Below are 26,768 nucleotides of genomic sequence, written 5' to 3' on the forward strand. Positions count from 1 at the left end.
GAGACCTCACTCTGAACTCTGGCCCTGGTCCCCAAATAAGCCAGGATCACGTTCACACACTGATGCCTGCCCTCGGTTCACACTTCAGGCACATACCAGACACACCTGAGCCGGACCCTCTGGTGGTCCTTCTTCCTGGGAAGGCTTGTTGCAGAAGGGTATGACCCCTCCATGAGTGGATGGGGTCCAGATGTGGCCTCAACATGACTCACTGCTTGCCTCTGTCCCTGTTGTCTAGCCAGTTCCTGGGACTCCAGATTTTCTTGTTCTTTTGGCCCTACCTGACCCGCCCAGACACTGCGGCTCAACCCTCCTGGGCTCCCTGAGGATCCTGCCTGCTCACATGCCACAGGAGCTGCTGCTTCTTGGTGTGAACCCCTCACAGAGGTCTTGCCAACAGACCCCTCTTCCAGCGGAAGCTCCCACTCAGACGCCTGCTGAACACATTTTGTATCGTTTATTTCGTGCAGAGCTAGTTTTTTAAAGATAAGACAGCAATGTTAATTGCGAAAAGAACCGACCTCCATTTACACCACCGCAGGTCTTTTCCCGTGGAAGGCTGGCCTGTCTTGGTCCTGGAAGAGAAGGCCGTGTCTTGAGGACTCGGCGTGGGGTCTGATGTGTGCTGCTGTTTGTGGACTGTGTGCTGCGTGGGACGTGAGCCTGTATGCAGATGTGGGCGTGGGGCAAGAGACCCACAGGCAGCAGACTGGGCAGCCGAGGGCCCCACAGCCCTGCCCTCATCCTGTGACCTACCCCCTGCCATTCCACCTACCTCTACTTCCCAGAGGACCCAGCCCCAAACCAGCCTTCCCTCCTGTCCAACTGCACCCCCAACCCTGAGCCCCACGCCCACCCAGGACAGTTTCCTTTCTCTGCCATCTGGCCCCGAGTGTCATAAGTCCCCTCTTTGCTGTGGGAGATGGGTATCCCTGTGACCCTCCTGGAGGGAGGACTGGCTGGAGATTTCCCCACCTGAGGCCTCCATAGCTACAGCAAGGAGCACTGCCAGGGTCCAGGCCCACGTCCAGGCAAAGGGCTGAAGGGAGGGCACAGCATGCAGGATGGGAAGACCCAGGACTTGGGAGAGGACTGGGGAGACTAGACCACTTGGCCTCAAGGACCCAGGCTTTTTTCAGGGAGGGAGGAATGATCTGACCAGACTGACCTCTCCAAGGCCACTCTGGCTGTGAGGGGGATAGGAGGTGGTCAGCAAGGAGGCTGTGGCAGTGGTCTGAGGGCTTGACCCTGTGAACTGGGGGATGGCCAGTGGAGGAGAGTGCTCAGTGCCAGGCCCCAGTGGACATCAATGCCCTTCGCTTCCTGTCTTTCCAAACCCCCTCCCCACTGCCAGAGTGAACTCAGTCCTTCAAATGAGGCCCAGGGGTCCTGGAGTGACCCCCAAGGACCCAGTTCCATGCCCAGTCCCCCTCTTCCAGCACAGTGGGTCTGGGAGGTGCATTTCATTCTGGGCCCACTAGGCGGCAGCAGAGACCCACACAGGTAGGCCAACCAGCCTGGGCACCAGGCTCTCCTGGAAGCCCTGGGAGGGAGCCTGGGGGTCTGGGGTCTCTTCCTGTCAGGTACACTTCATTCTAGAAACAGCTCCTGTCAAGCCACTGAGTTTCGGGGTGGTTCCCTCTGGAGCAGCCAGAAGCTGACAATGAGACAACGGACAAAGAAAAGAGCAGTGTGTGTGTGTTAGTAAGACAACTGCCGGGCTAAGCACAGACCAGGGGCTGGGCGGCTGCAGGGCGTGGGGCAGGGGCAGAGCCCGTCCGCATTCCTGTCTGTGGGATGCGTGCCTGGGGTGACCCCGAGCTTTCTGGCTGGAGTGAGAAGGTGGAGTGCCTTGTGGAGACAGGGAGCGCTGTGCGTGCAGCAAAGACAGCAGCAGGGTCTGTTCGAGAAACGCTGGTTGAAGTGCCTCCCAGAAAGCCGTGCAGCAGTGCTGGATAGGAAACAGCAGTTCGGATTTCAGGGAGGGTCCTGGCAAGAGATGACTCGAGCAGCCAGCCTTCCTTGGTATTGAGGACTTGATAATGGAGACCACCTGGGAGTATGAGTGGTTAGAGAGCCAACAGGTGGGGACCACCAAGGGAGGCAAGGAAAGAATCAGGTGGTGGTAGGGCTGGGCCAAGGGAGGAATGTGAATTAAGGACGAGTTGCCCGTCTCTATGTGCTTCTGTGGTGGCTGTGACACCATAAATGAGAGCCATGGTCTCACTGTTTCTTCCTCCGTCAAACTTTCACCTCCAGCATGCAACTCCTGACCACAGGATGGCTGCTGGGTCCGGGATTACTGGTGAGTTGCAGGGTGGCTCCCCGTGCAGCAGCCAAAGCAAGAGGTCAGCGTCTGAGCTGAGTCTCGATGCTAAGCTCCAGGCGTCACGGGTGCACCCCAACAGAATCTGTTCCTGGCTTTCCCAGCCTCTAGAAGGCCCCCCTCCCCGGCACTCTGAGGCTCTGCCACAAAGCACAGGGCTCACCTGTCCCTGCGGTGATCTCTCTGCCTTCATGGCCACACTGTCTTCTCCCACCTGACCTTCTTGCTCCCTCTTACAGGACCCTTGGGATTACACTGGGCCTTAGAATAACCTGCCATCTCAGGAACCTTAGTCGCATCTGCCAAGTCTCCTCTGGCAGGCCAGGCCACATACACACAGGTTCTGGGGATTAGGATGTGGGCACCCTCTGGGCATCATTCAGCCCAACAGTGCCCCCGCAAAACAGCTGGAGGTCCTCGAGTCCCCACCAATACCAGCCCAAATCTCAGAGAAGCCTCTCCAGCTCACCTGTTTCAAACCTCATCCTCAAAATCACCTACGTGAGCCACGGATGAGGCTCCAGCTAAGAAAGAGGCTGAGCGGGATGCCACTGTGGGGAGGCCACATTGCGGCAGACCTGGCCTAGCAACAGCGGCCCCAACAAGCCTCGCACAGCGCGGGGCCGGCAGCACCCGGTAAACCCAGCCCGCGTGCCCTGCAGCACCCCTGCGCCAGGTGCTTCCAGTCCCGGGGGCACCCCTTGGAGGGCCACCGAGAGGACGAGTCCTCCGCCTGCCTAGAGCGTCCCGGAAGTGGCTGGGGAGCGGCGAGGCGCGGGCTGGAGAGAGCGGTGTGGCGGCACTTCCGGCCGACCGCGGCGGCCCGGACACAGGTGAGTGGGCCCGGGTGCGGGCGGCCGGCGGGGCGGGGCTGGGCGGCCGCGGCGTCCTCGCGGCTCGCGGGCCCGGGCCTGCCTCCCGCCGCCGTCCCGGGACCGGGTCTGCGCGACCCCCGAGCGCTCCCGGCGTGCCCAGCTGGGTTGGCGCCCCCGCCGGCCGGGCCGCGCCCGGAGCCCGAATGGGGCTTCGCCTCTGCTTGCCTCGCACGCACGGAGTTGCTCCCGGTCGTGGTCCCGCGATGCAGTCGCTCTCACCCCAGCCTCTCGAGACGAGCGGTGCCCCTCGGCCGCCTCCGCGCCCCTCGCCGCAGTCTGTCCCGCGCGCCATCCTCCGGGATTCCGTTCCTCTCCTGCCCAGTCTCCAGGATACTCGTCTTTCGCATCTTTCTCCCGCATTCCGCCCTTGCCCGCAGACAAGCACAGTCCGCCGGCGGAAGGACCTTTCTTAACATCCTCGGCCTGAATGCCTCGGGCCCTTTTCTAAGGCAGTGTGCTTCCGCACACGCAGGACGGGATCTGAGCGTGCATGAGCCCCTCTCTCCTGCCTCAGCTCTGTCCTGTCCGCAGCCCCCAGTGTGTTGCCCACCCTTGGGCTCAGGTGGATACTTGAAGTGTTGGTCACTGGCCTCGTGGTGTCAGTACTTCCTTTGAAGTTGCAAGGCTAGAAGCCACCTGAATATCTCGCCATGCCTTGTTGTCTTGAGCTTAAAGTTCCAGAAGTAGTACCTTAATTTCATTTCTGAAGGAAGCATTTTGTCTTGCAAGCCAGACAGCAGTGTTTTCAGCCACCTTGTATCGCCTGCAAAGTTCTGCACACCAAGCACCAAGAAACATTTATGATAGTCCATATCTGGTGCTGAGCCTCCTCCAGAAATTAGTCGGCCCCTCACAGGTTCCTGTGTGATTCCACATCTCCCCCAGTTTCATTTTAGAAATCCTCCTGAGGCTGGACTGCAGCCTTGATTGCCGCCTGTTCCACAGTGAGAGGCGCCTACGGTGCCGTGTGTGCTGTGCGAGGCAGGGTGCACACTCACACTCTACTGCGCAAAAGCACCAGTACTACCAGGAGCAGACCAGGAGGCCAACTCAGATGGGGAAGGACTTGCTTAGAGGTGACTGGTGGCAAGCCTGGTGTCTCTGGACTCTTGAGTTGTGGCCTTAGGGGCTGCATGTTTTTATGTTGCACCTCTAAGTAGCCCTTTGGCTCCTTGGACTGCAGGAAGTTGGACGCAGCAGTCCACGTTTGGCTTTGGGAGGGAGGTGGAGGGTGGGGCCCTCAGGAGTTCCTTTGTGGATCCTGTACATCATGGAGCAGGATTGTGGTGCTGCCACCTCTCTGGTCTGCAGGCCCTCCCCTTGACAGTGGAGAAGGAAGGACTGAGGCTGAATCCTCCCAGAGGGAGTGAGGGGTTGCAGGACTATTGTAGCAAACAGGGCACTTGTTTCAGGTGAAGCTTCCTGGTGGTTCTAAGTAATGATAGTGTGCTCAGATATGTCCCAGGCACGCTCCTTAACGTTTTTCTTTCTTATCTGCTTTTTAGTTCCTGAAGCATTGTGGGTGAGACACCATTGTGGACCCTGGAGAAAAGCCCCTCACTTATACCACAGAACCTTCATGAGCTTGAGGCCGGGCCTTATTTGAGGAAGTTCTGCCACTGTCCTGAGACAAAGGCTGAGGACCCAGCCACACCAAGCAGTCTGGGGCAGACCGATTCTGGACATTTCCCCTGCAGAGAGGACCAGCAGCTGACCACTTTGTCAGAAGCTGACGCCTGAGCAGTCCAGAACCTGGATGCCTAGGGGAAGCTGAGGCAAGAAGCTGCTGCAGGTAGAAGGTAGAGCCAAGGAAGGACTGGTCTTGAGCCCAGGATTAGTAGAGAGGAGAGGGAGAACCTGAGGCACAGAGGGGAGCCAGGGTGGGAAGGAGAGGCAGCAGGCCAGTCTTCCCCTCCCATGGCCTCTAAGCAGGCTGCTGTGAAGGGCAGAGGGGGAAAGCGGAAGCGGGTGGTGCTGACCCTGAAGGAGAAGATTGACATCTGCACACGCCTGGAGCGGGGTGAGAGCAGGAAGGCGCTAATGCAGGAGTACAACGTGGGCATGTCCACCCTGTACGACATCAAGGCCCACAAGGCCCAGCTGCTCCGGTTCTTCGCCAATTCTGACTCCAACCAGGCGCTGGAGCAGCGGCGCACGCTCCACACACCCAAGCTCGAGCACCTGGACCGGGTGCTGTATGAGTGGTTCCTGGTGAAGCGGGCCGAGGGCATCCCTGTGTCCGGCCCCATGCTCATTGAGAAGGCCAAGGACTTCTATGAGCAGATGCGGCTGACTGAGCCCTGCGTGTTTTCTGGAGGGTGGCTTTGGCGCTTTAAGGCCAGGCATGGCATTAAAAAGCTAGACGCATCCAGTGAGAAGCAGGTTGCTGACCACCAGGCGGCCGAGCAGTTCTGTGGCTTCTTCAGGAGCTTGACCACTGAGCACGGGCTGTCTCCTGAGCAGGTTTACAGCGCCGATGAGACCGGCCTCTTCTGGCGGTGCTTGCCAAACCCCAGCCCAGATGGTGGGGCAGTGCCCGGCCTCAAGCAGGGCAAGGACAGACTAACTGTCCTGATGTGCGCCAATGCCACAGGTTCCCATAGAATCAAGCCCTTGGCCATTGGGAAGTGTCGCAGTCCCAGGGCTTTCACAGGTATCCAACACCTGCCCGTGGCCTACAAGGCCCAGGGTAATGCCTGGGTGGACAAGGAGATCTTCTCAGATTGGTTTCATCGCATCTTTGTCCCCTCGGTGAGAGAACACTTTAGAACGATAGGTTTGCCGGAAGACAGCAAGGCCATTCTGTTGCTGGACAACTCCCGGGCCCACCCCCAGGAGGCCGAGCTGGCGTCTGATAACATTTTCACCATCTTCTTGCCTGCCAGTGTGACCTCGTTGATCCAGCCCATGGAGCAGGGCATTCGAAGGGACTTCATGAGGCACTTTATCAACCCTCCCGTGAGCCTGCAGGGCTTCCACCCGCGGTATAGCATGAACGATGCCATACTCAGTGTGGCCTGTGCCTGGAACGCTGTGCCCGGCCACGTCTTCAGGAGGGCCTGGAGGAAGCTGTGGCCCTCAGTCACGTTTGCCGGAGGCTCTTCCGAGGGCGAGGAGGAAGAGGAGACCGAGCGCTGCAGCACCAAGCCGCACAACAAGGCCTTCGCTCACATCCTCGAGCTCGCGGGGGAGGGCCCCTTCTGCCCGGGCCGCAGGCCTCTGCCCGGCACCGGGAGGGCAGTGGAGGAGGCGCCCGCTGCTGCGCTGCTGACCGAGGCCGACGGGGACGCAGGCCAGGTGGAGACGGAGGCTGGGGAGGAGGCCGAGTCCCGGGTGGCCTGGGAGCAGGCAGCCGCAGCCTTCCAGGCGCTCCTGCACTTCGCCGAGCGGCAGCCCTGCTTCAGCTCACAGGAGGTGGGGCAGCTGCAGGCGCTGCACTCCGCCTTCAGGAGGCAGCTACAGCTGAGGGCCGCAGTGAAGCTCGAGGCCCTCCAGGATGGCCCTGGTGGGTGCAGGGCCACAGCCCACCCCGACTTGCCCTGCTCATCCACAGCCGGTGACAACTGATGGCTGTCATCGCACCCATTTGGCCCCTGGAATGTGTGCTCAGTCCTGGGACACAGACTGCCCTCTGGGCAAGAGAGCTGCCCAGGGGTGGTGCCCCGCCAGTGTCTGTTACTCAGAAGGACCCAGGCCTGCGTGTTCGCTGATGGATGTTACCTATGCTACGTCATCTGATGGGAGGCCTTCGGGAAGAGGCCATCCAACCTTAAGCATGCCCAAGCCGCCTCTAGTTGAAACGGGCCAGGCTGGGTGGATCCTGCATCTTGTGTTGCCTGGCAAGCCTTGTTGTGTTGGGTAGAGGCGTGTCTGTCCTAGCAGAGAAGAGCCCTGTGCAGGCCCACAGGGGGCAGCACCTCCCGTGCTCAGGAGGCTGGCTCTGCTGGCTGGCAGTTGTTCGTGTGCTGGGTGGGCCCCCAGTCTGGAGTCTGAGAGCAGTGACTTAGTGGGAAAAGGCTGTGACTCAGTTCCTGGCCTCCAGTGCCCTCTGGCCACACATCACCCCATTGGCACATGCCTACTTCCGCCAGGATCATGCTCGGCAGCAGGACTCTGCAGTGTCCCTTGTTGCCTGCAGGCCCAGGCCTCACTGTGCAGTTAGGGCTGCCTGGCCAGACCCTCTTGTGACCCCCAGGGACCACAGAACTGTGTTGTTTGTAGCCTTTGGCTCAGAGGCCACTACAAAGTCTGCATCCCATGCACCCTAGAATTTCAGTTACAGCCCTTCAGTGAACAGTCTCTGGCAGGCATTCAGAGATTAGTCTCAGATTTCCACACAGCCACTGCAGCCAGCAGAACAGGTTCCAGCAGTGTGGAAGGTTTCGTCCTTGCTGTTGCTAGGTCAGCGATGCTCTTGGGGAAGGCCCGGCTTGTACCGGTGGGTATTATGGAGGTCGACTTAGGACGTGGTCACCCCAGCCTTAGCCCACCTGCAGTTTTACCTTTAGCAGCACTGGGCTGCCTGGCTGTGACTCCAGAGGCCTGTCCTCTGCATCCGCTGCTCGTGGTGTACGCGAGGTGGGTGTTCCATGCTCACTCTTCGTCCTTGAGCTCCGTTCCTTCTTGATTCCCATCCCGGCAGCTGAGTCGGCACGGTTTCATCCCAGCGCTCCTTATGTACTCCACTAGGAGGATCTACTGGGTCTGTGAGAGCCGAGGGACTTAGGGAGTGGGTCGTTTTTAGTTTGTCCAGACGCAGGTCCTCGTCATCATCGATGTAGCGCTGCGCTGTAGAGCGTGTATTTCTTTCTTTCTTTTTTTTTTTTTGCGCTGCTGGGGATTGAACCCAGGGCCTTGTGCCTGCGAGGCAAGCACTCTACCAACTGAGCTGTATCCCCAGCCCAAACGTGTACTTCTTCAAAGCATGTGTGGAGATTATAAAAACCAGATAGTTTTGAAGTTGTGTTGCTGATTTTTGGGGCCCTGTTGCCTTGTGTTGTGTTGCCATCATGCTGTTCCCTCATGCATGTGGGGGACACCTGTGCATCTGCGTTGTGCCATTGCTGGCTCACAGTGGAGACTTGAGGCACTGCAGGCTGAGGGCAGGAGTCACACCTGTTGCTGGCAGTGCCAAATTTTGAACCTGCCAAGAGAATGTGCGCCCTCCTGCCAGCCCTCCCAGGGTGCCTACAGGTGATTTGTGCCCTGTAGACTACATCCCAGAACATCACTCTCACCCTCATGACCTGCTCCTGTCCTGTAGGGGTGCTGTGTAGCCAAAGGGCACCCCTCCTTCCAGAACCAGCGGCAGGGGCCGGTCTCCTTTGGTTTGGACCCTTGCTCTCTCCCGTCCTCTCCTTTGAAGACGGTTGGCAGCTTCCTCACGGGCTGGTCACTGGAGAGTTCGGACTTTGTGAGGGAATGCCAGAGGCACGGGCTGAGAGAGGCGCAGGGCCACTGCTTACCGCTGAGCACTGGGTCCCGGCGCCTGGCATGGGCTCCTCCCTCGGCGGCTTCCATGCTCTCTGGACAGTTGTAAGCAGTTTCTTCAAAGCTCACGTGGCCCAGCATTTCACCCTCAGCATCTTTCCCGTGGTGGACTACTGTGCCAGACCAAACCAGAGCTGGTGGGGTCATTTCTGCCCCTTCCCTTTCCCCAGTGGTGACTGAGGTCCATAGCAACCCCGTGGTCTCGAGTGGTGTGATCTGAGCCCCATTTGCGTGCCTTCCCCTTCTCAGCTGTGAACTGACTGAGCATCCCTGCAGGTTGATGGGCTGGTTGAGGGGTTCTGCCGTCCCATCGGTTCCCCACAGGCTCCCCTGAGGTTAGGACCTGTGTGCTTGAGTCCCTCCATCCTCACCAGTGGGAGGGCGCTGGGGCAGCTGCCCATCCTGGGTGGCATGCCCACCCCGCAGGTGTTGCTGGTGCAGGCGCCCTCCCTGTCACCTCCAGATCCTCAAGGCCACTTCCTGGAGACCTCCTTGCCCAGCTGACCCCCTCTCCTGGTAGTCGGATGGTGGCAGAGCCACAGTGTCCTCAGCAGTGCCAGAGCAGCACCAGCTCCCCATTGCCTCCTGAGAGGATTCAGGAGTCGGCGTCCTCGGTCGCCGCCTGTCCACTGAGTCGGGCCTGGTTTCCGGGCTGGTGTCTGCAGCACTGGACTCGAGTGGGAGGAGGCACCGGAGTCTAATGGGGTCGCCGTGACTCCTAGTTCAGCTGCCCTGATTGGACTGCTCTGCAGCCCTGGGGCGTGTGCGATTGGTGTTGGGGAACTTCCCCGAGGCAGCACTGGGGACGGCTCGCCCCGCGGCCCTCGGGTGGGGTGCTGCCTCTGTGGCCTCTGTCCTCGTGGCAGCACTGTTGTTGACTGTCCTCTTCAGGTTCACGTGTTGAGATGCTGACCCGGGGGATGGCGTTAGGAGGAGGGGCCTGTGGAAGGTGCTTAGAGTAGGTGAAGTCAGAGTGGGGCCCCGGAGATTGGGCTCCTCGCAAGGGGCAGACAGTGCAGGAGTTCAACAGGAAGAGAGCCCGCTGCGGGTCCTGGGTCTGCAGGACCGCAGCCGTGGGTCATCAGCCTTCTGAACCACGGGAAGTCGAGTCCTGTTGTGCACCGACGTCCAGTCGTCTGTGGCATCTTGTTGCATCAGCCCTAAGGTACTGAGCAGGCCAGTGGGGGGAGCAGGCCCAGCCAACGGCCATCACCCTCCGTCCCCAGCACCAGCCACGTTCCTGGCACGTGGGCTCACGATAAGGAAGACTCACCTGCTCTTCTGGGGGTCAGACCCGCACAGTCCACCGTGACCCAGGAGGGAGGGGGCGTGGACCTCAGATCCACCCTGCCCATCGTGCTTACACAGTGGCGGCTGCATCCTTGAGTGGAGGAAGCTGTCCAGAGGTGAAGCCGTGTGACTGGCAGAGCCAGGCTCCTCTGCCACAGTGTCATGGTGGAAACCATAGACCTTACATCTTTTCAAGACTGTTCCAGGCCCTACCCTGTGTCTGCTTCCAGCCTGAAGGACAAGGTCCATCTCTCCTTGAGCACCCTGGGGCCACACACCTCACTTCCTCTTCTCCCCCTCACGTGAGCTCAGCCAGCTGCCAGGGGTCCCGGCAGCATGTCTATAGAGGACCGGAAAGCACCTGCTCAGGAGGTGAGGCCAGCGCAGGTCCCCTGCCTGCAGGCCCTCCACAGCCCTCATGTTCTGACATCACAGCCCTGTCAGATTGGAGGAGAGCCCCACTGTGGGTGGTGGAGGCCTCGGCTCAGGAGACGGTGTTCAGCTCTTGAAGTAGGGAAGTGGGGCGTCATGCAGAGATGTGACCGCATCCACTGCAACCCAGAGCTGGGCAGGGGCAAGTGGTCACAAGGCAGCTCCAGACCCCTCTCCAACTTCATTTGCGGGAGCGCGAAGTTCAAGTGGAAGGGCACTCTCAGAAATGGGGCAGGGCCGTGGGGCTGGGGCAGCTCAGTGGCAGGGAGGTACCTGGAGTGGACAAGACCCTGGATTTGATCCCAGCACCCCATGAACAAACCAACCAGGTGATGGGGTGGAGAAAGGCACCTGGGAGCAGGTCACAGCCCTACTGGAGAGACAAGCAGACAGCTGTCTGGCAGCAGCGAATTTCAGACCCGCCTCGAGAACCATCCCTGTGAGGGAGCCCACGTTTGGTTGGATTCAGCTGGGAAGCCATTTATCACAGGGCACTGTTGAAAACAGTTGCACCATTGGCCGCAGGCAGTGGGGTTCAACAGCCTGTGTGGCCAAGAACCTGTAGTCGGGGGGCACAGCTACATTCAAACGCCCGTCACTGGTTGACCGGCACCCAGGCTGTGCCCCTAGGGAGCGGTCCGGGCGGGGCTCCTGCGGGGGCTGCAGGGAAGTGTGACTCGTGACTGCTGGAGTGACCCTGCCAGCCTCAGCACAGTGAACCACAGGGTTGGCGTGGGCCTCGTGGTCCCCTTGAACGCACTGGTGGTCCTGGGCTCTCGCTGCAGCCTGTGTGAGGGGGACTGCAACATGCACTTTCCAACCGAAAAGTATGAAGTGTGCTAAGGAACAGTGCGGCTGGTCACCGGGGAAGCAGGTGACGGGAACTGCCTGCCACAGCAAGAGCAGCTTGTAACTATACTAAAGACCAAGGGCACCCCATGTAAACAGGGGAGAGCGAAGGGAAGGCCCCAGACGTTCATTGCATAAAATAGAGTCTGTCAGTAAATGATGTAAGAAAAAACAGACACCATGGAGTTGAAGAGGACAGTTACTGAAATTAAAAATCCAGCAGGCACCCAACAGTAGATCCAGACGGGCAGGAACGAAGCAGTGAACCTGAACGAGGTGATGGATAGAAATCGTGCAGTTGGAAAAGCAGAGAGTGAGAAGAAGATCAGCAGTGTCAGAAATGTGGACACCCCTGCGCACCCTTGTGCCCGTCCTGGGGACACCAGGAGGAGGGGCAGAGGAAGTATCTACAGAGCCAACACCCTCACATCCCCAGTCATTGAAAACACGTCCACCGGTCCATGAGGCTCGCTCCACTAGCCGATGTCCTTGCTGCCCGCAGAGGGGAGGGAAAGGGGTCTGGGCCTCAGAGGGCACTGGGGCCAACTAGGGAGCGTGGCTCTGCCTCACCTGAGACCTCCCTTGCCAAGTGCTGCCCTGCCCTGCCCTGGGTGGAGAGCCACACTCCTGCCCGGCCCACCCATGGCGGCAGCCGCCTTGCAGACATGGACACGTGGACAGGATTGTCCCCTTTCCTGGAGGTGCTGGACTTAGCCCAGGACTTGCAGGGTGTGGTGAGGTGAGGCTCCTGGGGCCCAGGGGGTCAGAGGTGGGGGCCTGGACACCAACTGTCTTGCTGTTGTCTGAGGACAGGGAGGCCCAGCCCATCCTGGAAGGGAGAGGAACCTGGATGGGGGCTGTGACAGTCACAGTGACCTCCCTGTTGAGGACAGGGCCTGAACTCTGGGGGGAGGCTTCTGAGGACACACAGTGGTGGTAGGTGGCTCTGGCCCTTAGTGGTGGGCCACCTGAGCTAGGCGGGGTGTGGCGGGTCTAGGACCCGGGAGGGCAGCAGGGCTACAGCTCTTAACAGGGAGCCCTCTGCCTGCTTAGTCTCTCCTGGCGCCAGCCCCTCACCAGCACACCCCATCTCCCCAGAGAGCGAACCGTCCTGTTCACGGGACAGAGGAGTCTAACCCAGGGTTTGATTTCCCGAAAGGCCCTAGCCAAGGCCCCTCTGCAGCGAAGGGGTCGCCCTGCTCAGGACACTTGTAAATCTCCGCCTATTTGCGATTCCAGCAACAAGGCCGCCAACCCTCAGTGTACCTTATTACTGAACAGCAGAGGGGCAGCGGGTGGCCTTGCAGAGGGAGGCCCCCGGCTGGGAGGCTGTGGTTGCTTCTTGTGTGATGGGGGAGGAGATGTGCCAGGGGTCTGAGGCCTCCCAGGCTGGGGGTAGCCCCCTCTGCAGGACCCTTGGACCAGCGTCTCTCCAGGTCAGCAGTCCCTGGCCGCCTGCCTGGCACCCTGGCCCCTAATTGCAGTGTATTCCTAAAATCAGGCAGAATCCACTCCCCACTGGCCACAGAGCCCCGATCTCCTGCCCCGGGCGCAGGCAAAATGTGCCCTCCCCACAGAGGTTCTTGCTCACCGTGGAGTGTGCTGTCCCTCAGGATGGACAGCTAGGTCTGCGGCTCATACAAGATGGAAGGAAAAAGACCAAAACTGCTTTTTGCAGCTAAAACAAGTGAATAAAACAACCCAGGGCATCAGCTAGTCAACTCACCTCCCCGTGTCGTGGGCTCCGCTCCACCTGTGTCCTCACCTCAGTCCTCAAGGCGGCCTTGGGGACTCACTGAGTCAGGACCTCTGCTGCCACAGGGGACAAGTGTGTGACCTTACCTTGGCTTCCTTGGATGCCAGCCAGTGAGGCCATGGGCTGCCAGGGCTGTGACCTCCTGCAGACTGAGCTCCAAACAGGAGGGTGAGGACAGACACCGTCTGTGTGAAGCGGGAAGCTGGCAACAGTTTGGGGGCTCATCCTGCTCCAGGGGGCAGGAACCCCTTACCCGGGTGTGACGGGGAGACCCGGTTTTCTGAGGAGCTCCCCCGCCACGACCCACTGCGCTGTGGCAGTGTGTACATGCGTGTGGCTGTGTCAGAAGCTAGGACGACCCACCCTGCTCAGCCGGCCCGCTCGCCGGGACCACCAGCAGTCAGTGCCTTAGGCTGCCCCAGGAGCAGCCCAGAGCCATTTCCTCTGTCCCGTGAGGCGAACAGGTTCATGCTTCACCAAAGAGGAGGACTAACCCTGGTGGCTTCTTTTTTTCTGGTTGAAATCTTGTAGGAGCAAATCCAGAAATTCTCCCAGAGCCCTGGGCCATCTGATCTCTAGATGCAGCCCGATCTGGGGGAGCCCTGCCTTGGTGTCTGTGCCTGCCATGGCCTGTTCCCAGCAGGTGCTCAGCAAAACTCCCGGTGGAGGTGCCCGCAGCTGCACCCTGGCCATCGGTTTCCAACGCAGCATGCCACCAGTGCCAGTCCAGAGTGAAGCATCTCCTCACCTGGGAGGACACCGGGCCTCCTGGTCCCTTGCAGGACTCTGGGCTGTCCTGCTGATTGGATTTTATTGACTGACATTATGTGGGGCAGTGGGCTGGCAAGCCTGGTTTCTGGTTTACAAAGTGGATCAAAATGCCACTGAGTCCTTTAAAAGTTTTACAAAGGACAGGTGTACCTGTCACCCATGTCTACAGTCTAGTTCTATGCCACCAGCTGCTGTGGACCTTTGCCATTCTCCCTTCCGGCCTCGCCAGTCCTTGCCCCGTGAGCCCCGGGAGGGGCTGGTGCTGAATCGCAGCAGTAAGTCTGTAGACCATCTATGTGAAACGAGCCAGGCACATGGGAAACCACGGAGGGTCCCACTTAGCAAACATTTCAAACAGGCGAAATCATACGGGCAGAAAACAGAGTGGAGGTGACCAGGGTCTGGGGCAGGGCACTCACGTTCTACCTGGTAGGTTCCATCATCGTGTGCCAGGTGGGACGCCCAGGAAATCTGGGCAACAAGTATATCACTGGTGGTGACTTTTGAAATAAATATCTGAGAGTTCCATGCTTTTAGAAGGCTGGTAGGTGAGTGGTCAGACACCTGGAAATGCACACGTCTCCACACCTATGTAAATGAGTGCCAAGGACACAGGCTCCAGATGATTTCCAGCCTGTCAACAACCTGAGAACCTCGTGGAAATATCTGCAGGGTGGGACCTGGTCTTGCCGGCCAGCGGGACGCAGCCTGTTTCTGGCAGTGGTGCTGACAGCGGCCACGCGATCTGCACCCAGGATGAGGGCTATAGCAGTGCCCCTTGCGCCACGTGTGGTCTAGGGAGCCAGACCTGGGGCACCATCAGCGAGGACCAGGGGAGGCTCGGAGGAGAGGCTGGGGCCACCAAGAGCCCAGCAATCGTAGCAGCTCTGCAGGGATGGGGAGGCAGGGTCTCCTGAGCCCAGGGCTGAGTCCCTGTGGAAGCAGAAACCACAGCCTGAGAAGTCACACGAGGCCGAGAGGGGAGGGGACGAACACCCACCTGGCCCTCTCGTCCTGCCTCCTCATCTCCCTGGCGCTGGACTGGCCAGAGCCCAGGTGAGAGACCTGCCTGAAGGTCAGAAGCTGTGCTCTTTAGCCAGCGGGTAGCCAGGAAGGACAGGCCAAGGGAGGGTGTGGGGGGAGGTCACTGAGGTCCTTTGCCAGTCCCTGGAGGGGACCCAGGCCTGGAAAAACCAGGGAGAAGCTAAGGGTTAGACTCCAGGATGGAGCGAAGTCCCAGGCCCATGTCCTTGACCCAGCAGGGACGCAGTGGGTGATGTGGGTCAGTATGCAGCCGCCAGGCTTCAGAAAGCTTTTGGGCCAGGGCTGTACCATCCAGAGTTGGCTGCTCCCTCTTTACCTTTTTATCACACTTATTGAGCACCTACTATGTGCAGGCCCTGGGGATACCATCCTGATAAGAACAGACCTTTGTGGCAAGGTCCCAGACCTGAGGGAGACATGAAGAAAGAGGTCCTATCCACCTGCTGCACAATTGCCATGAGTTCAAGGCTGTGTGTGCTCAGGAGGACATCATGCATGAGTGAGCACCAGGTGACATGGTGTCCAGCATCCGGCTGACCAGAGAGATGGCCTGGGTCTGCATCTGCTTTCTTGGCCTTCTGTGTGCATGTCCATGAGGCTTCTGCCTGCAAAGTCTCCCCGGTCAGCCAGGAGCACAGCAGCTCCACCACAGGTGTGGGAGAGGACAGCACCTGTGAAGTCAGGGACGTTCACTCAGCTGGCTTGGCCAACGTTCCTCCTCACACATTCTGCATCCACTAATCTTCCCACCATCACCCAACAATCTACACCCCTGCCCGTCACCTACCCATCTGCCCACCTACTCTTTTATCCATCCATCCATTCATCCATTATCCATCCAACCGCATCCCCATCTACCTGCCCATTATCTGTCCATCATCCACCCACCCATCACTCATCCACCCGCTGGTCCACCAGTCCTGCTGGGATCCACAGTGCATCCTAACTCAGTTTTCTTACCCCGCTTCGCAGATGGAGTGCCTGAGGCCTGTGTCCACTCATCAGGCAGCTGCTGGGAGGTGTGCAGTCTCAGCCCCTGTGCCACGCACGGCTCACCTCCTGCCCCCGAAGGGCAGAGTCGCAGTTGAAGAGCTTGAGACAGGCAGCGGGGGCTCAGGCTGGGGTCTGCCAGTGGTGCCAGGGTCGTGGTCTCTTCCTGCTCCTGTGGAGCAGTCCACCTGCCTGGGCCTCACCTGGGGACGGCCAGGGGGCTTCCCCTCGTGGCAGTCCCGTGCTCGGGTTCTGTCCTTATTCTAGTGCAGAGGTGCCGCCAGGGGGAGTTCCTGGATCCCACCAGCCCAGAGCGACCGCCCTTGGGGGCAGGCTCGCCCCTCTTCAGGTCCCTCCTTCCCTCTCTGGCGGGGTTCACGGGTGCCCATCCGCGAGCACTGCTCGGGGGCCCAGGGCCTCTCACCCCCCTCATCTTCAACATCACTGAGCTCCACCCGCTGCCAGGTGCATGCCCATGAGACGACAGGCATGGCTTCCAGGACAGTGGCGATGGCCACGCTGCCGCCAGCCCTGTGTGGTCGAGGCGCCGGCCTCTCCTGTGCCCCCAGGCTGCCAACTGCTCCCACTCACTCTCCAGGCTGGGCCAAGGTGGGCGTCTGCTCTCCGGGCGAGAGAGGGGGCGGGGAGCTGAGCTCCCCTAACCAGGCCAGCAGCAGGGCTCAGCCCTTCCACTCCTGCCCTTTGCTGGGGTGGCCCCAGGGTGGGAAAGCTCTGGGCGGGGAGGTGCAGACGGTGGGGAAGCCCACGCCTGCGCCAGGAGCCGGGCGTCAGTCAGGCCTCTGGGCCTTATTTAAGGTCCAAGCTGAGGTGGGGAAGCAGGAGCCCCAGACCACCTCCTGCCCTGTGCCCACCTCAGCCCATGTAGGAGCAGAGTCCTATAGGGACGGGAAGAGGTGTCTCCCAGGGGAAGGGACTTGCTGAGTGTCCCCAGGGGGGAGGCCCAAGGAGCAGGGGCCCAATGGGCAGCAACGCCATGGAAGACGCACTTGTGGTGTTTGCTTCAGGCCCTGACTTAGCCCCGGCACGTGGCAGATGCAAGGGGTCAGCCGGTGGACCCTGGAGGGCAACAGAGGTCGCAAGGCAGTCCTGTGGGCTAGGGTGTCAGACACTGCAGTTAGAGCCATGGCCACGGTAAGCACGGGGGCTGTGGGGTGCAAGGAGGCCCCATTCTTCTGGGGTGTTATGGATGCTGCTTGAGAGTGTCCTCCAAGGGCTGAGGCCTGGTCTGCAGTGTGGCTGTGTGAGAGGTGCTGGGGTCCAGTGGGAGGTCCTTAGGCCCCTGTACTGCCATCCTCTGAGGGGATTAGTGGTTTGCAGTGACCCTGGTTCGTTCTAGCCAGAGGGTTGCTGTGAAGAGCAAGGCTGGTCCTTTCCCTGTCTGTCTCTATGTGAGTTCTCCCTCTCACATGGGCTCCCACCATGACACCATTGCCCAAGAGGCTCACCAGAGCCAAGAGGATGGGCGCTGGCAGTGTGCACTCAGCCCTCCACAACTGTGAGCTAAATAAACCCCTTTTTCTTTGTAAGGTACCCAGCCTCAGGTATTTTGTTATAGCAACGGAAACTAGAGTAATACAGGGGTCCAGCATTCTGCAAGGTTGGGTTAGTCCTGCATGTGCTGTCTTGCCTCCCCTCCATGGCCCTGAGATGTGAGAAACAAGCTGCAGGGACCCCAATGAAGCCCCTGCTGTGCTGAAGGCCAGGTCACAGGCAGGCAGTCTCCACATATTCATTCCATTGTGCGTCTAAAGCCAGCCTCAGGGTGCACACCTGGAATCCCAGTTACTTGGGAGGCCAAGGCAGGAAGATCACAAGTTCAAGGCCAGCCTGGACAACTGAGCAACACCCTGTCTCCAAAATAGAAAGGGCTGGGGGTGTAGCTCAGTGGCAGAGTTCTCTGGATCCAATCCCCTGAACCACACACACATACACACCAGTCCACCTACGAGGTGGCTTAGCAGGGACCCCCGGGGCTCGGAGAAGCCACCCCTTCTTGGGCCTGGGGGCCTCATCTCTGGAGCCCTTGCCTCTGGTTCCCAAACAGCACACCCACCTGCCTCAGAACTTCGCTCTGCCTTCTCCTCAGTCTGGAAGTTTCCTGCTGACTTACCCTCTTCACCTCAAGGGCTCTGGGAAGCTTCACTGGACACCATGCTGCAGTGGGGCCCCGACCTGTCTGGCTGCTTCTCCAGCTGCTGGGGGCAGTTTCCTGTTGAGCATCCTGTCCCCAGATGAGGGCACATGGTCCATGGGACCCAAGGCCACAGGGGCGGGGGGGCGGGCTGGGCAGGAATCGACCTCTGTGAAAGGACAGTTGCTGGCGACTGGGGAGAGCAGCGTGGCAGCCCTGGTGCTGGGTGCTGGCTCCAGTGGGCAATGGAGGTGCTTGGTCATGGCTCCCAGAGGGCTGTGTCACAGGGCAGGGACACAGCGGTTAGAGGAGGGAGGGAGGGGTGTGTGGGTCTGCTCCAGCAGGGAGGACGAGCAGACCCGCACTGAGCCTCCACAGAAATCTGCCCAAAGGCCCTGGGCCAAGGGGCTGCACCCCTGCCAGAGCCCCGGGACAGCAGGGCATGGAGGGGAGGGTGCCCAGCTCCTGGCACACGCAAAGGGCTCCACACCTCCTCCCGCTGCTGATGGGGGCCGGGGCCTCTGCTCTGGTGCTGACGCCAAGGTTTTCCATACACAAAGGCTGCTTTCCGCTGCAGAGGAGGCCGGATACCTGGGAGGTGAGTCAGCAGTGGTGGGGCTGGTTGCCTGCGTCAGCTGCACCTGTGGAGAGGAGAGCAGGAGGTGGGGGAGGGGAGGGGTGAGGGGGGGAGGGGCAAAGAGGGGCGAGGGAGGAGAGGGAGGGCTGGGGTGGAGGCGGACCAGGATTTCAGCCTCACTCCCTCCTTCCCTCCCTCCCTCCCTCTTTTGAAGCCAGATCTCTTCCCTCCTGGGACTTGGGCACATTGTTTGGCCCACATAAGTGCCACAACCAAGGCTGCAGGACCCCCTGCCAGGCCTCACCCTTGGGGAGCAGATGGGTTGGGGGACAGGGCCATGGACTTGCTGTGGGCCAACCCTGGGCAGCCAGGGGTCAGCAGAGGCGCAGCGCACTCAGGGAGGCTGCACAGTGGCCCCTGGTGTCTAGGCTCACTGCTGCACCTCGGGCGGAGGCCAGCTCTCCAAGGACAGTCCCCCAGCCTGGGGACAGAGGCAGTACTGCTGGGTGTAGACACTGGGGGCTGAGACACACAAACCAGGGAGGGAGCTTTCTTGTTTTCTTTTGGACCACATGGTGCCTCTGCTGGCCTCCCGGGAAGTGCAGGCGGCCTGCAGCTAGGTCCTGCAGCTACTGTGGGCTGTGGACGGTGGGCTGACAGAGGACCAAGCGACAACAGCAGGTCAGACCTGACCGGCTCCGCCATACTCCAACCCCAGACACACTGAGCCCTGACCCTGGCCACACTGGGCCCGGATCCTGGCCCTGTTCCTGGTCATATGCAGGGCTTTAACACTGGTCACACCCTGAGCTCTGGTCTTGGTAACACACTGGGCCCTGGTCCTGGTCATACCCTGAGCCCTGGTCCTGGTTGCACCCTGAGCCCTGGTCCTGGTTGTACCCTGAGCTCTGGTCTTGGTAACACACTGAGCCCTGGTCCTGGTCACACTGGGCCCTGACCCTGGTCACACTGGGCCCTGATTCTGGCCCTGTTCCTAGTCATATGCAGGGCTTTAACACTGGTCACACCCTGAGCCCTGGTCCAGGTCACACCCTGAACTCTGGTCTTGGTAACACACTGAGCCCTGGTCCTGGTCATACCCTGAGCCCTGGTCCTGGTCACACCCTGAGCCCTGGTCCTGGTTGTACCCTGAGCCCTGTTCTTGGTAACACACTGAGCCCTGGTCCTGGTCACACCCTGAGCTCTGGTCTTGGTAACACACTGAGCCCTGGTCCTGGTCATACCCTGAGCCCTGGTCCTGGTTGTACCCTGAGCTCTGGTCTTGGTAACACACTGAACCCTGGTCCTGGTCACACTGAGCCCTGACCCTGGTCACACTGGGCCCTGATCCTGGCCCTGTTCCTAGTCATATGCAGGGCTTTAACACTGGTCACACCCTGAGCCCTGGTCCAGGTCACACCCTGAACTCTGGTCTTGGTAACACACTGAGCCCTGGTCCTGGTCATACCCTGAGCCCTGGTCCTGGTCACACCCTGAGCCCTGGTCCTGGTTGTACCCTGAGCCCTGTTCTTGGTAACACACTGAGCCCTTGTCCTGGTCACACCCTGAGCTCTGGTCTTGGTAACACACTGAGCCCTGGTCCTGGTCATACCCTGAGCCCTGGTCCTGGTTGTACCCTGAGCTCTGGTCTTGGTAACACACTGAGCCCTGGTCCCGGTCACACTGAGCCCTGACCCTGGTCACACTGGGCCCTGATCCTGGCCCTGTTCCTAGTCATATGCAGGGCTTTAACACTGGTCACACCCTGAGCCCTGGTCCAGGTCACACCCTGAACTCTGGTCTTGGTAACACACTGAGCCCTGGTCCTGGTCATACCCTGAGCCCTGGTCCTGGTCGCACCCTGAGCCCTGGTCCTGGTTGTACCCTGAGCCCTGTTCTTGGTAACACACTGAGCCCTTGTCCTGGTCACACCCTGAGCTCTGGTCTTGGTAACACACTGAGCCCTGGTCCTGGTCATACCATGAGCCCTGGTCCTGGTTGCACCCTGAACTCTGGTCTTGGTAACACACTGGGCCCTGGTCCTGGTCATACCCTGAGCCCTGGGCCAGGTCACACCCTGAGCCCTGGTCCTAGTCATATGCAGGGCTTTAACACTGGTCACACCTTGAGCCCTGGTCCTGGTCATACCCTGAGCCCTGGTCCTAGTCATATGCAGGGCTTTAACACTGGTCACACTCTGAGCTCTGGTCTTGGTAACACACTGAGCCCTGGTCTAGGTCATACCCTGAGCTCTGGTCTTGGTAACACACTGAGCCCTGGTCCTGGTCATACCCTGAGCCCTGGTCCAGGTCATACCCTGAGCCAGGTCCTAGTCATATGCAGGGTTTTAACACTGGTCATACCCTGAGCCAGGTCCTAGTCATATGCAGGGCTTTAACACTGGTCACACCCTGAGCCCTGGTCTTGGTAACACACTGAGCCCTGGTCCTGGTCATACCCTGAGCCCTGGTCCAGGTCATACCCTGAGCCAGGTCCTAGTCATATGCAGGGTTTTAACACTGGTCATACCCTGAGCCCTGGTCCTAGTCATATGCAGGGCTTTAACACTGGTCACACCCTGAGCCCTGGTCCAGGTCACACCCTGAGCCCTGGTCCAGGTCACACCCTGAGCTCTGGTCTTGGCAACACACTGAGCCCTGGTCCTGGTCACACCCTGAGCCCTGGTCCAGGTCACACCCTGAGCCCTGGTCTTGGCAACACACTTAGCACTGGTCCTGGTCACACCGTGAGCCCTGGTCCTGGTCACATGCAGGGCTTTAACACTGGTCACACCCTGAGCCCAGGTCCTGTCACAGGCCAAGCCCTGACCTGTTCACGGCAGTGTGTGCCGTGACCCCTGTCCTCTGTGGGTCCCCTGAGGCCAGGGGCTGGGAGTCCCCCACGTGTTTTGCTCTCAGCCTAGAGTCCCAGAGCTACCCCTGCCTCTCCCCCACGTGTGAGTCAGTACTGTCCCTGGCCACTCTTCCCTCCTCTCCCACCACAACTGCACACTGAGTGAGGTTCCAGATCCTCTGGGTGACAGCCAGCACCTGGGAGTGGGTGACGGCAGGGCTGACTCACTCCAGGGCGGGGAGTGAGTGAGTGCCACAGCTGGCACCCATTCAGAACCAGAGCTGCCTCCTTCCTGGGGGACGAGGCCCTGCGGCCTGAGCCAAGACCCACTGCCAGCGTCCGTGGGGTCCTGGGCACTGGCCCCGCTTACCAGCTGGGATTGGTGGCCTCTCTGCCCTGGGGCCTGGGGTGACCTGGCAGCATGGTAAAGAAGGACAGCAGGGGAGTGGCACGTGGCATGTTTTCCATGGGGACAGTGGAGAGAGGGGAAGAGGGCAGAGAGACCTTGAGAACAAGGGGCAGTGTCCTGGAGGGTGGACCTGTGTGCCGGGCCTCCTGTGCCTGGCAGTGCATTCAGGCATCTGGGAGGTCAGGGGGTGGGGGACAAGGGCACTAGGCCCCCCTCCATCCGGCAGGGCTACTGCTCTGGCCAGAGAGCTCCATCTGGCCCCACAGCAAGAGAGGGCGCCAGCCCCATCTCACTGGAAGAGCTGGAGGCGGACTTTGCCATGTGGCCGGGCGGGGAGAGGGGTAGGCATGCCAAGAGGGGCAGCCTGTGCCCCACCCTGCCCTGTTCATGGGACCCAGCAAGCCTCTGAGGGGCCACTCTGAGGGAGCAGGGAGCAGAGATGACCCTGGGTCCTCTGGGGCCAACCCTGCTCTCAGGGGCTGCCAGCACTCCCCTTTTGCTTGGGGACCTTCTGGGCATTTTCCTTGAGAACACCAGGGAGAGAGGGCCTGCCCTCAGACAGCCCAGGAGTGACAGGAAGGGTGGACCTCCGCTGCTGGTACTGTTCTTAAGAGCAGAGACAGGCCTGTGCCTGGGTCAGCTCCTGCACCTGGTTAGGGGTGGACACCAGCCACTAGGAGGCGCAGCCAGCAGGGCTGTCCTGTCCAAGGTGCTGAAGGAGGGCTGCCAGCTCTCTGCATTCTGCCCGGTCACCAGGTGCCTGCAAGGGACAACGGGGTGGGGTGGGGGCGGCAGGGAAACCTGATGTCTGAGGGCTGAGCAGAGGTCTGCAGGGTTGTGTGTCCCTGTGCGTGCTAGCTCACCTCGCTCCTGCGGCCCTGTAGTCCCCACCTGGCTCCATGCAACTCTGGACATGCATGACCCACCCTCCCTCCAAGGACCTCCCTTCTGGCCTCTGGACAGCTCACCCTCAGACCAGGACAGTCAGGACCAAGCCTTGACCCAGGGCACTCTACTGCCCTGGGATTGTGGTGTTGGCTGGGATAGGTGCACACCTGCAGGGGTGGGGAGCCGTAGGCTGACCTCCTGGAACCTTCCAGAACCAGCACAGAGAGCTCCTGGGCCCATCCTCAGACCACCCCCAGCCTGTCTCCAGTTCCTGTGCCCTCATCCTCATCTTGGGGCCTCAGAGACCCTCCTCCCAGGAGCAGAGTGGGAGCCAGCAGCACAGGGAGTGAGGCGGCCCCCAGTCCCACAGAGAGGGGCCACGCTGCCTGGCCTCTGCACAGGCCACCTGCCTCCTGGGAGCAGGGCCCTCCTCTGCCTTGGGTCTCTCCCCAGGTGGGAGGCCCCCAGTCCATGGAGGTTTCCAGAGGGCCTCGCCCATGTGGTTCACTTCGTGGTGAAAGAAGGAAGGACAGAGGAGCCTGCCCGTCACCTGCAGGCAGGGGTGGAGCCAGGCGCCCCTTCCCTCTTCTCAGAGGTTTTTGGCTCTGGAGCTTGTCCCAGCTCCCAGGAGCCCTCTGGGTTCTGCAGGGACAGATGCTGGGAAAGGACCAGGCTTTGCCACTGGCTGCTGGCACCCGACACAGAGCAGCATGCAGGCCAGGAAGCCATCTCTGCAGCCCTGGGTCCTGGCCTGGGACCTTGCTGTTTCAGGTTCCATTTCCCCTTGGGTGGTGTACGAGGAGAGGTTGCCGGGGAGGCTGGGTGGGGTGTGCGGGAGGAAGCCTTCAGTGATGCGTGTGTGGGGCTCTCAGGACACCCAGATTCAGAGACCCCTCACTGGAAGGGAGCCCAGCTCCTGTCCTGCTCCCTGTGCACAGCAGGCCGTTGAGAACTTCAGGGCAGCTCTGGAAGGCTCCCCCTTTTCCTGTCCTCCACCCCCACCCCCACCTCCAGCAGCCCAGCCAATAGCAGTTGAGGCTAACCAGGAACAGCTGGGTACAGAAGCTGAGGCAGACAGCGTCCTAGTCCGCCATCCGGGGACACCCACGGCACCTTCTCCACAGCCTCAGAGAGCCCCTGAGCTGAGTTCTCCCACTTCTGACCCCTCAGAAGCAGCAAATGATCAATGTCGCTTGGAGGCACAGGGCTGGACTAGCTGACCACATGGCGGGGGAGCATAGCTAGTGCACTTTGGGCTCTGCCAGCCCTTCAGCTGTGTGGCTCCCAACCCCAGCTGGTGACAGCTCACCAGCCCCCTCTCTGGAGAACAGAGGGATGCCATGCCTTCCCTGGGCAAATCGAAGCCACTGAGCAGACCACCATCTCTGCAGCACCCAGCCTGTGTCCCCTGGTGCCAACCTTCCACACTGCAGACTGCCCTCCCCTAGGCCTCAAACGCTGGGGCGGCGTTGGCTGGAAGGAAGGAGGCTGGGGCCGACTGCACCCAGCGCACGCAGACACCTGGGCACCCACGAGGCCTCCGCCTTCCTCTCCTGTCCTCAGCTTTCCCTGCTGGTGCCAGCATTGCCCACCCCACTCCACGTTACCTGGCTGGTCTCAGCACTTCCTACCTGTGGTCAGAGCCACCAGCAAGCAAACCCAGAGCTCCTTAGGGCAGTGATGTGATATGTCATCTTTGGGCTTCTTTATATTCTCTGTCACCAAAAGAAGTCACCAATTTAGCTATTGGATTAAAAATAAAGATAAGTCTACATGAGTGCCCTCTGGCCCACTAGGGGTGCTGCAAAGAGTTTGGCCCTCTGGTTGGGGTTGTGTCTGACCAGCCTCCCATCCTCCCATCTCTGTTGCTAGAGCTGTGTTCTCTCTGGGCCTTCCCAACAGGGCCTCCTAACCCTGGTTTGCAAAGAGGGGAAGCTGCACGGACAGTCTCTGGACCCACGTGGTGCCCACTGATTATCCATACTCCACCTGCCCGGCTTCAGGAGCCACTCAGTCTTGGTCCCTAGGACCCCAGAAGCTCAGGGGCTCCTCCTTCTGAGCCCCAGAGTTCTGGTAAACACATTTAGGGTTCCTGGAGGGCTGTGCCCAGACGTTGGCACATGTTGGGCCCAATGAGGACTGAAGTTTGGTCCTATACATCCTTGGCCTTGAAGGATACATGGGTAAGGGGGCAGAAGGTGGGTGGGAACTGGCGGGCTGGAAGAGTGGGCTGTTAGGGTGAAAAAGGTGGGTGGTTGGGGAATGACTGTCCCGAGCACATGGTTGATGTTACATAGAGGACCAGTCCAGCCGTGAGGGTGGGTGTTGGGTCAGGAGCATGGAGGAGAGAGGAGAGAGCAGCACCTGAGAGGATAACGATGCCCATGACGGTAACAAGACGCTCGTGATGACAAGAGGCTGACCTCGATGGAGTCCCCGAAGCAATGATGGTGATGATGGTTATGGTGATGCACAGATGCTGACAAGGAATGACAGCACAGGAATGACAGCAACGGAGATGATGGTGATAACAGTGATCATCGCAGCAGCGTTGGAGGTGATGAAGGTGATGGCGATCGCGAGGACTAGGATGGCAGTGATGGTGAAGATGGCAGTGGTGAGCACTGTGATGGTGGTGGTCATGGTCATGGTCATGGTCATGGTGGTGTTGAGGGTGGTGGTCATGGTAATAGTGATGGTGGTGGTGTTGATGACGATGATGGTGATGGTGATGGTGATGGTGACAGTGACAACTGTGGTGGTAACAGTGATGGTGATGGGGATGTTGATGTTGGTGGTGATGATGGTGATGGCGATGGTAATGGTGGTGATGGTGATGATGGTGATGGTGATATTGATGACTTTGATGGTGATGGTGGTGTTGGTGATGGTGATGGTGATGGTGATGGTGATATTGATGACTTTGATGGTGATGGTGGTGATGGTGATGATGGTGATGGTGGTGTTGGTGATGATGGTGATGGTGATATTGATGACTTTGATGGTGATGTTGGTGTTGGTAATGGTGGTGATGGTGATGATGGTGATGTTGGTGTTGGTAATGGTGGTGATGGTGATGATGGTGATGTTGGTGTTGGTGATGATGGTGATGGTGGTGTTGGTGATGATGGTGATGTTGGTGTTGGTGATGATGGTGATGGTGATATTGATGACTTTGATGGTGATGTTGGTGTTGGTGATGATGGTGATGGTGGTGTTGGTGATGGTGGTGTTGATGATAGTGATAATGATGGAGAAGATGACAGTAACAATCGTGGAGGTGTCAAAGGGGACAGGTTGGGGGTGGTGTTGAAAGTAGTCGTGTTAGCGTCGGTGCCGGCATTTGATTTTGTGGAGGTGATAAAGGTCTGGCCGAGTTAGTATCACAGGTAATCATATGGATGATGAGGTTGGAGGTCCTGAGAAGACTGGGACTCTTTCCAGAAGTAACTCAACTGCCTCTCCCTAAATCCAGTGCTGTCTTCTCTCCAAGTGCCTGGACCGGTGTGGCCTGGTGGGGGAAATCGTTTTCAGTCTGAAAGTCTGCCCCCGGAGGCTGTGGCATGGCCCCTGGCCTTCTGTCCAGAGAGAGAGGAAGGCTGAGGGCCAGCGGACCCTCTGCTGCGGCAGTTCCCTCTTTGGCCTCCTGCAGGCACTGGAGGGAGAGTGTGCTTTGCCTTCTCTGCAGAGCTGGGTGGAGCAGGGACTCAAGTCCCATCCCTGTGTGTCCCATGTGTCCTCGGGTTTCCCCCTGGCCAGCCTGTGAAGGGGGAGCCAAGTCACCTAGATTAGTGCTCTCAGGATTGAGGAAAACCGAGGCCAGAGGGAAAGTGTCCAGGTGAGCACAAAGCTGGGTCCCTGCCCTGGGACCTGAGGTGAGCCTTCCTTGTGTGGCAGACGCTCCCTGGCGGAGGCAGCACAAGTCCCCAAGTCCCCGGCCGGCCTGCTGGTTCTTGGGCCCCTCCCCGCTGTCTTCCGCAGTGCTGGAGGGGCGGGAAGGCCACAGGATGTGCTCTTTCTTTTCTGTCTGGTCCAAGATGAGAAATGCGGGTGGGAGGGAAGGAGA

At 59.8% G+C, this 26,768-nt stretch overlaps 1 protein-coding gene across 2 annotated transcripts; it reads left to right on the forward strand.

Annotated features, from left to right (window-relative positions):
- The first annotated feature begins 587 nt into the window (after positions 1 to 587).
- Jrk (Jrk helix-turn-helix protein) lies at positions 588 to 6,819 on the forward strand. 2 transcript variants are annotated; one of them, XM_047562252.1, is made up of 3 exons: positions 588 to 3,159; positions 3,524 to 4,277; positions 4,707 to 6,819. In XM_047562252.1, the coding sequence occupies exon 3, from the start codon at positions 5,119 to 5,121 to the stop codon at positions 6,766 to 6,768; it is 1,650 nt and encodes a 549-aa protein (XP_047418208.1). In that variant the 5' UTR covers positions 588 to 3,159; positions 3,524 to 4,277; positions 4,707 to 5,118; the 3' UTR covers positions 6,769 to 6,819. The 2 variants fall into 2 exon arrangements, with proteins under 2 accessions (XP_047418208.1, XP_047418199.1); XM_047562243.1 differs by lacking the exon at positions 3,524 to 4,277.
- The last annotated feature ends 19,949 nt before the right edge of the window (positions 6,820 to 26,768 follow it).

The sequence above is a fragment of the Sciurus carolinensis genome, chromosome 1 (genome assembly GCF_902686445.1).
Source record: "Sciurus carolinensis chromosome 1, mSciCar1.2, whole genome shotgun sequence".
Taxonomy (NCBI): domain Eukaryota; kingdom Metazoa; phylum Chordata; class Mammalia; order Rodentia; family Sciuridae; genus Sciurus; species Sciurus carolinensis.

Bases quoted from the DNA above. Each gene is read 5' to 3' on its own strand.
- Jrk (XM_047562252.1), top strand. From the start codon at position 5,119: ATGGCCTCTAAGCAGGCTGCTGTGAAGGGCAGAGGGGGAAAGCGGAAG.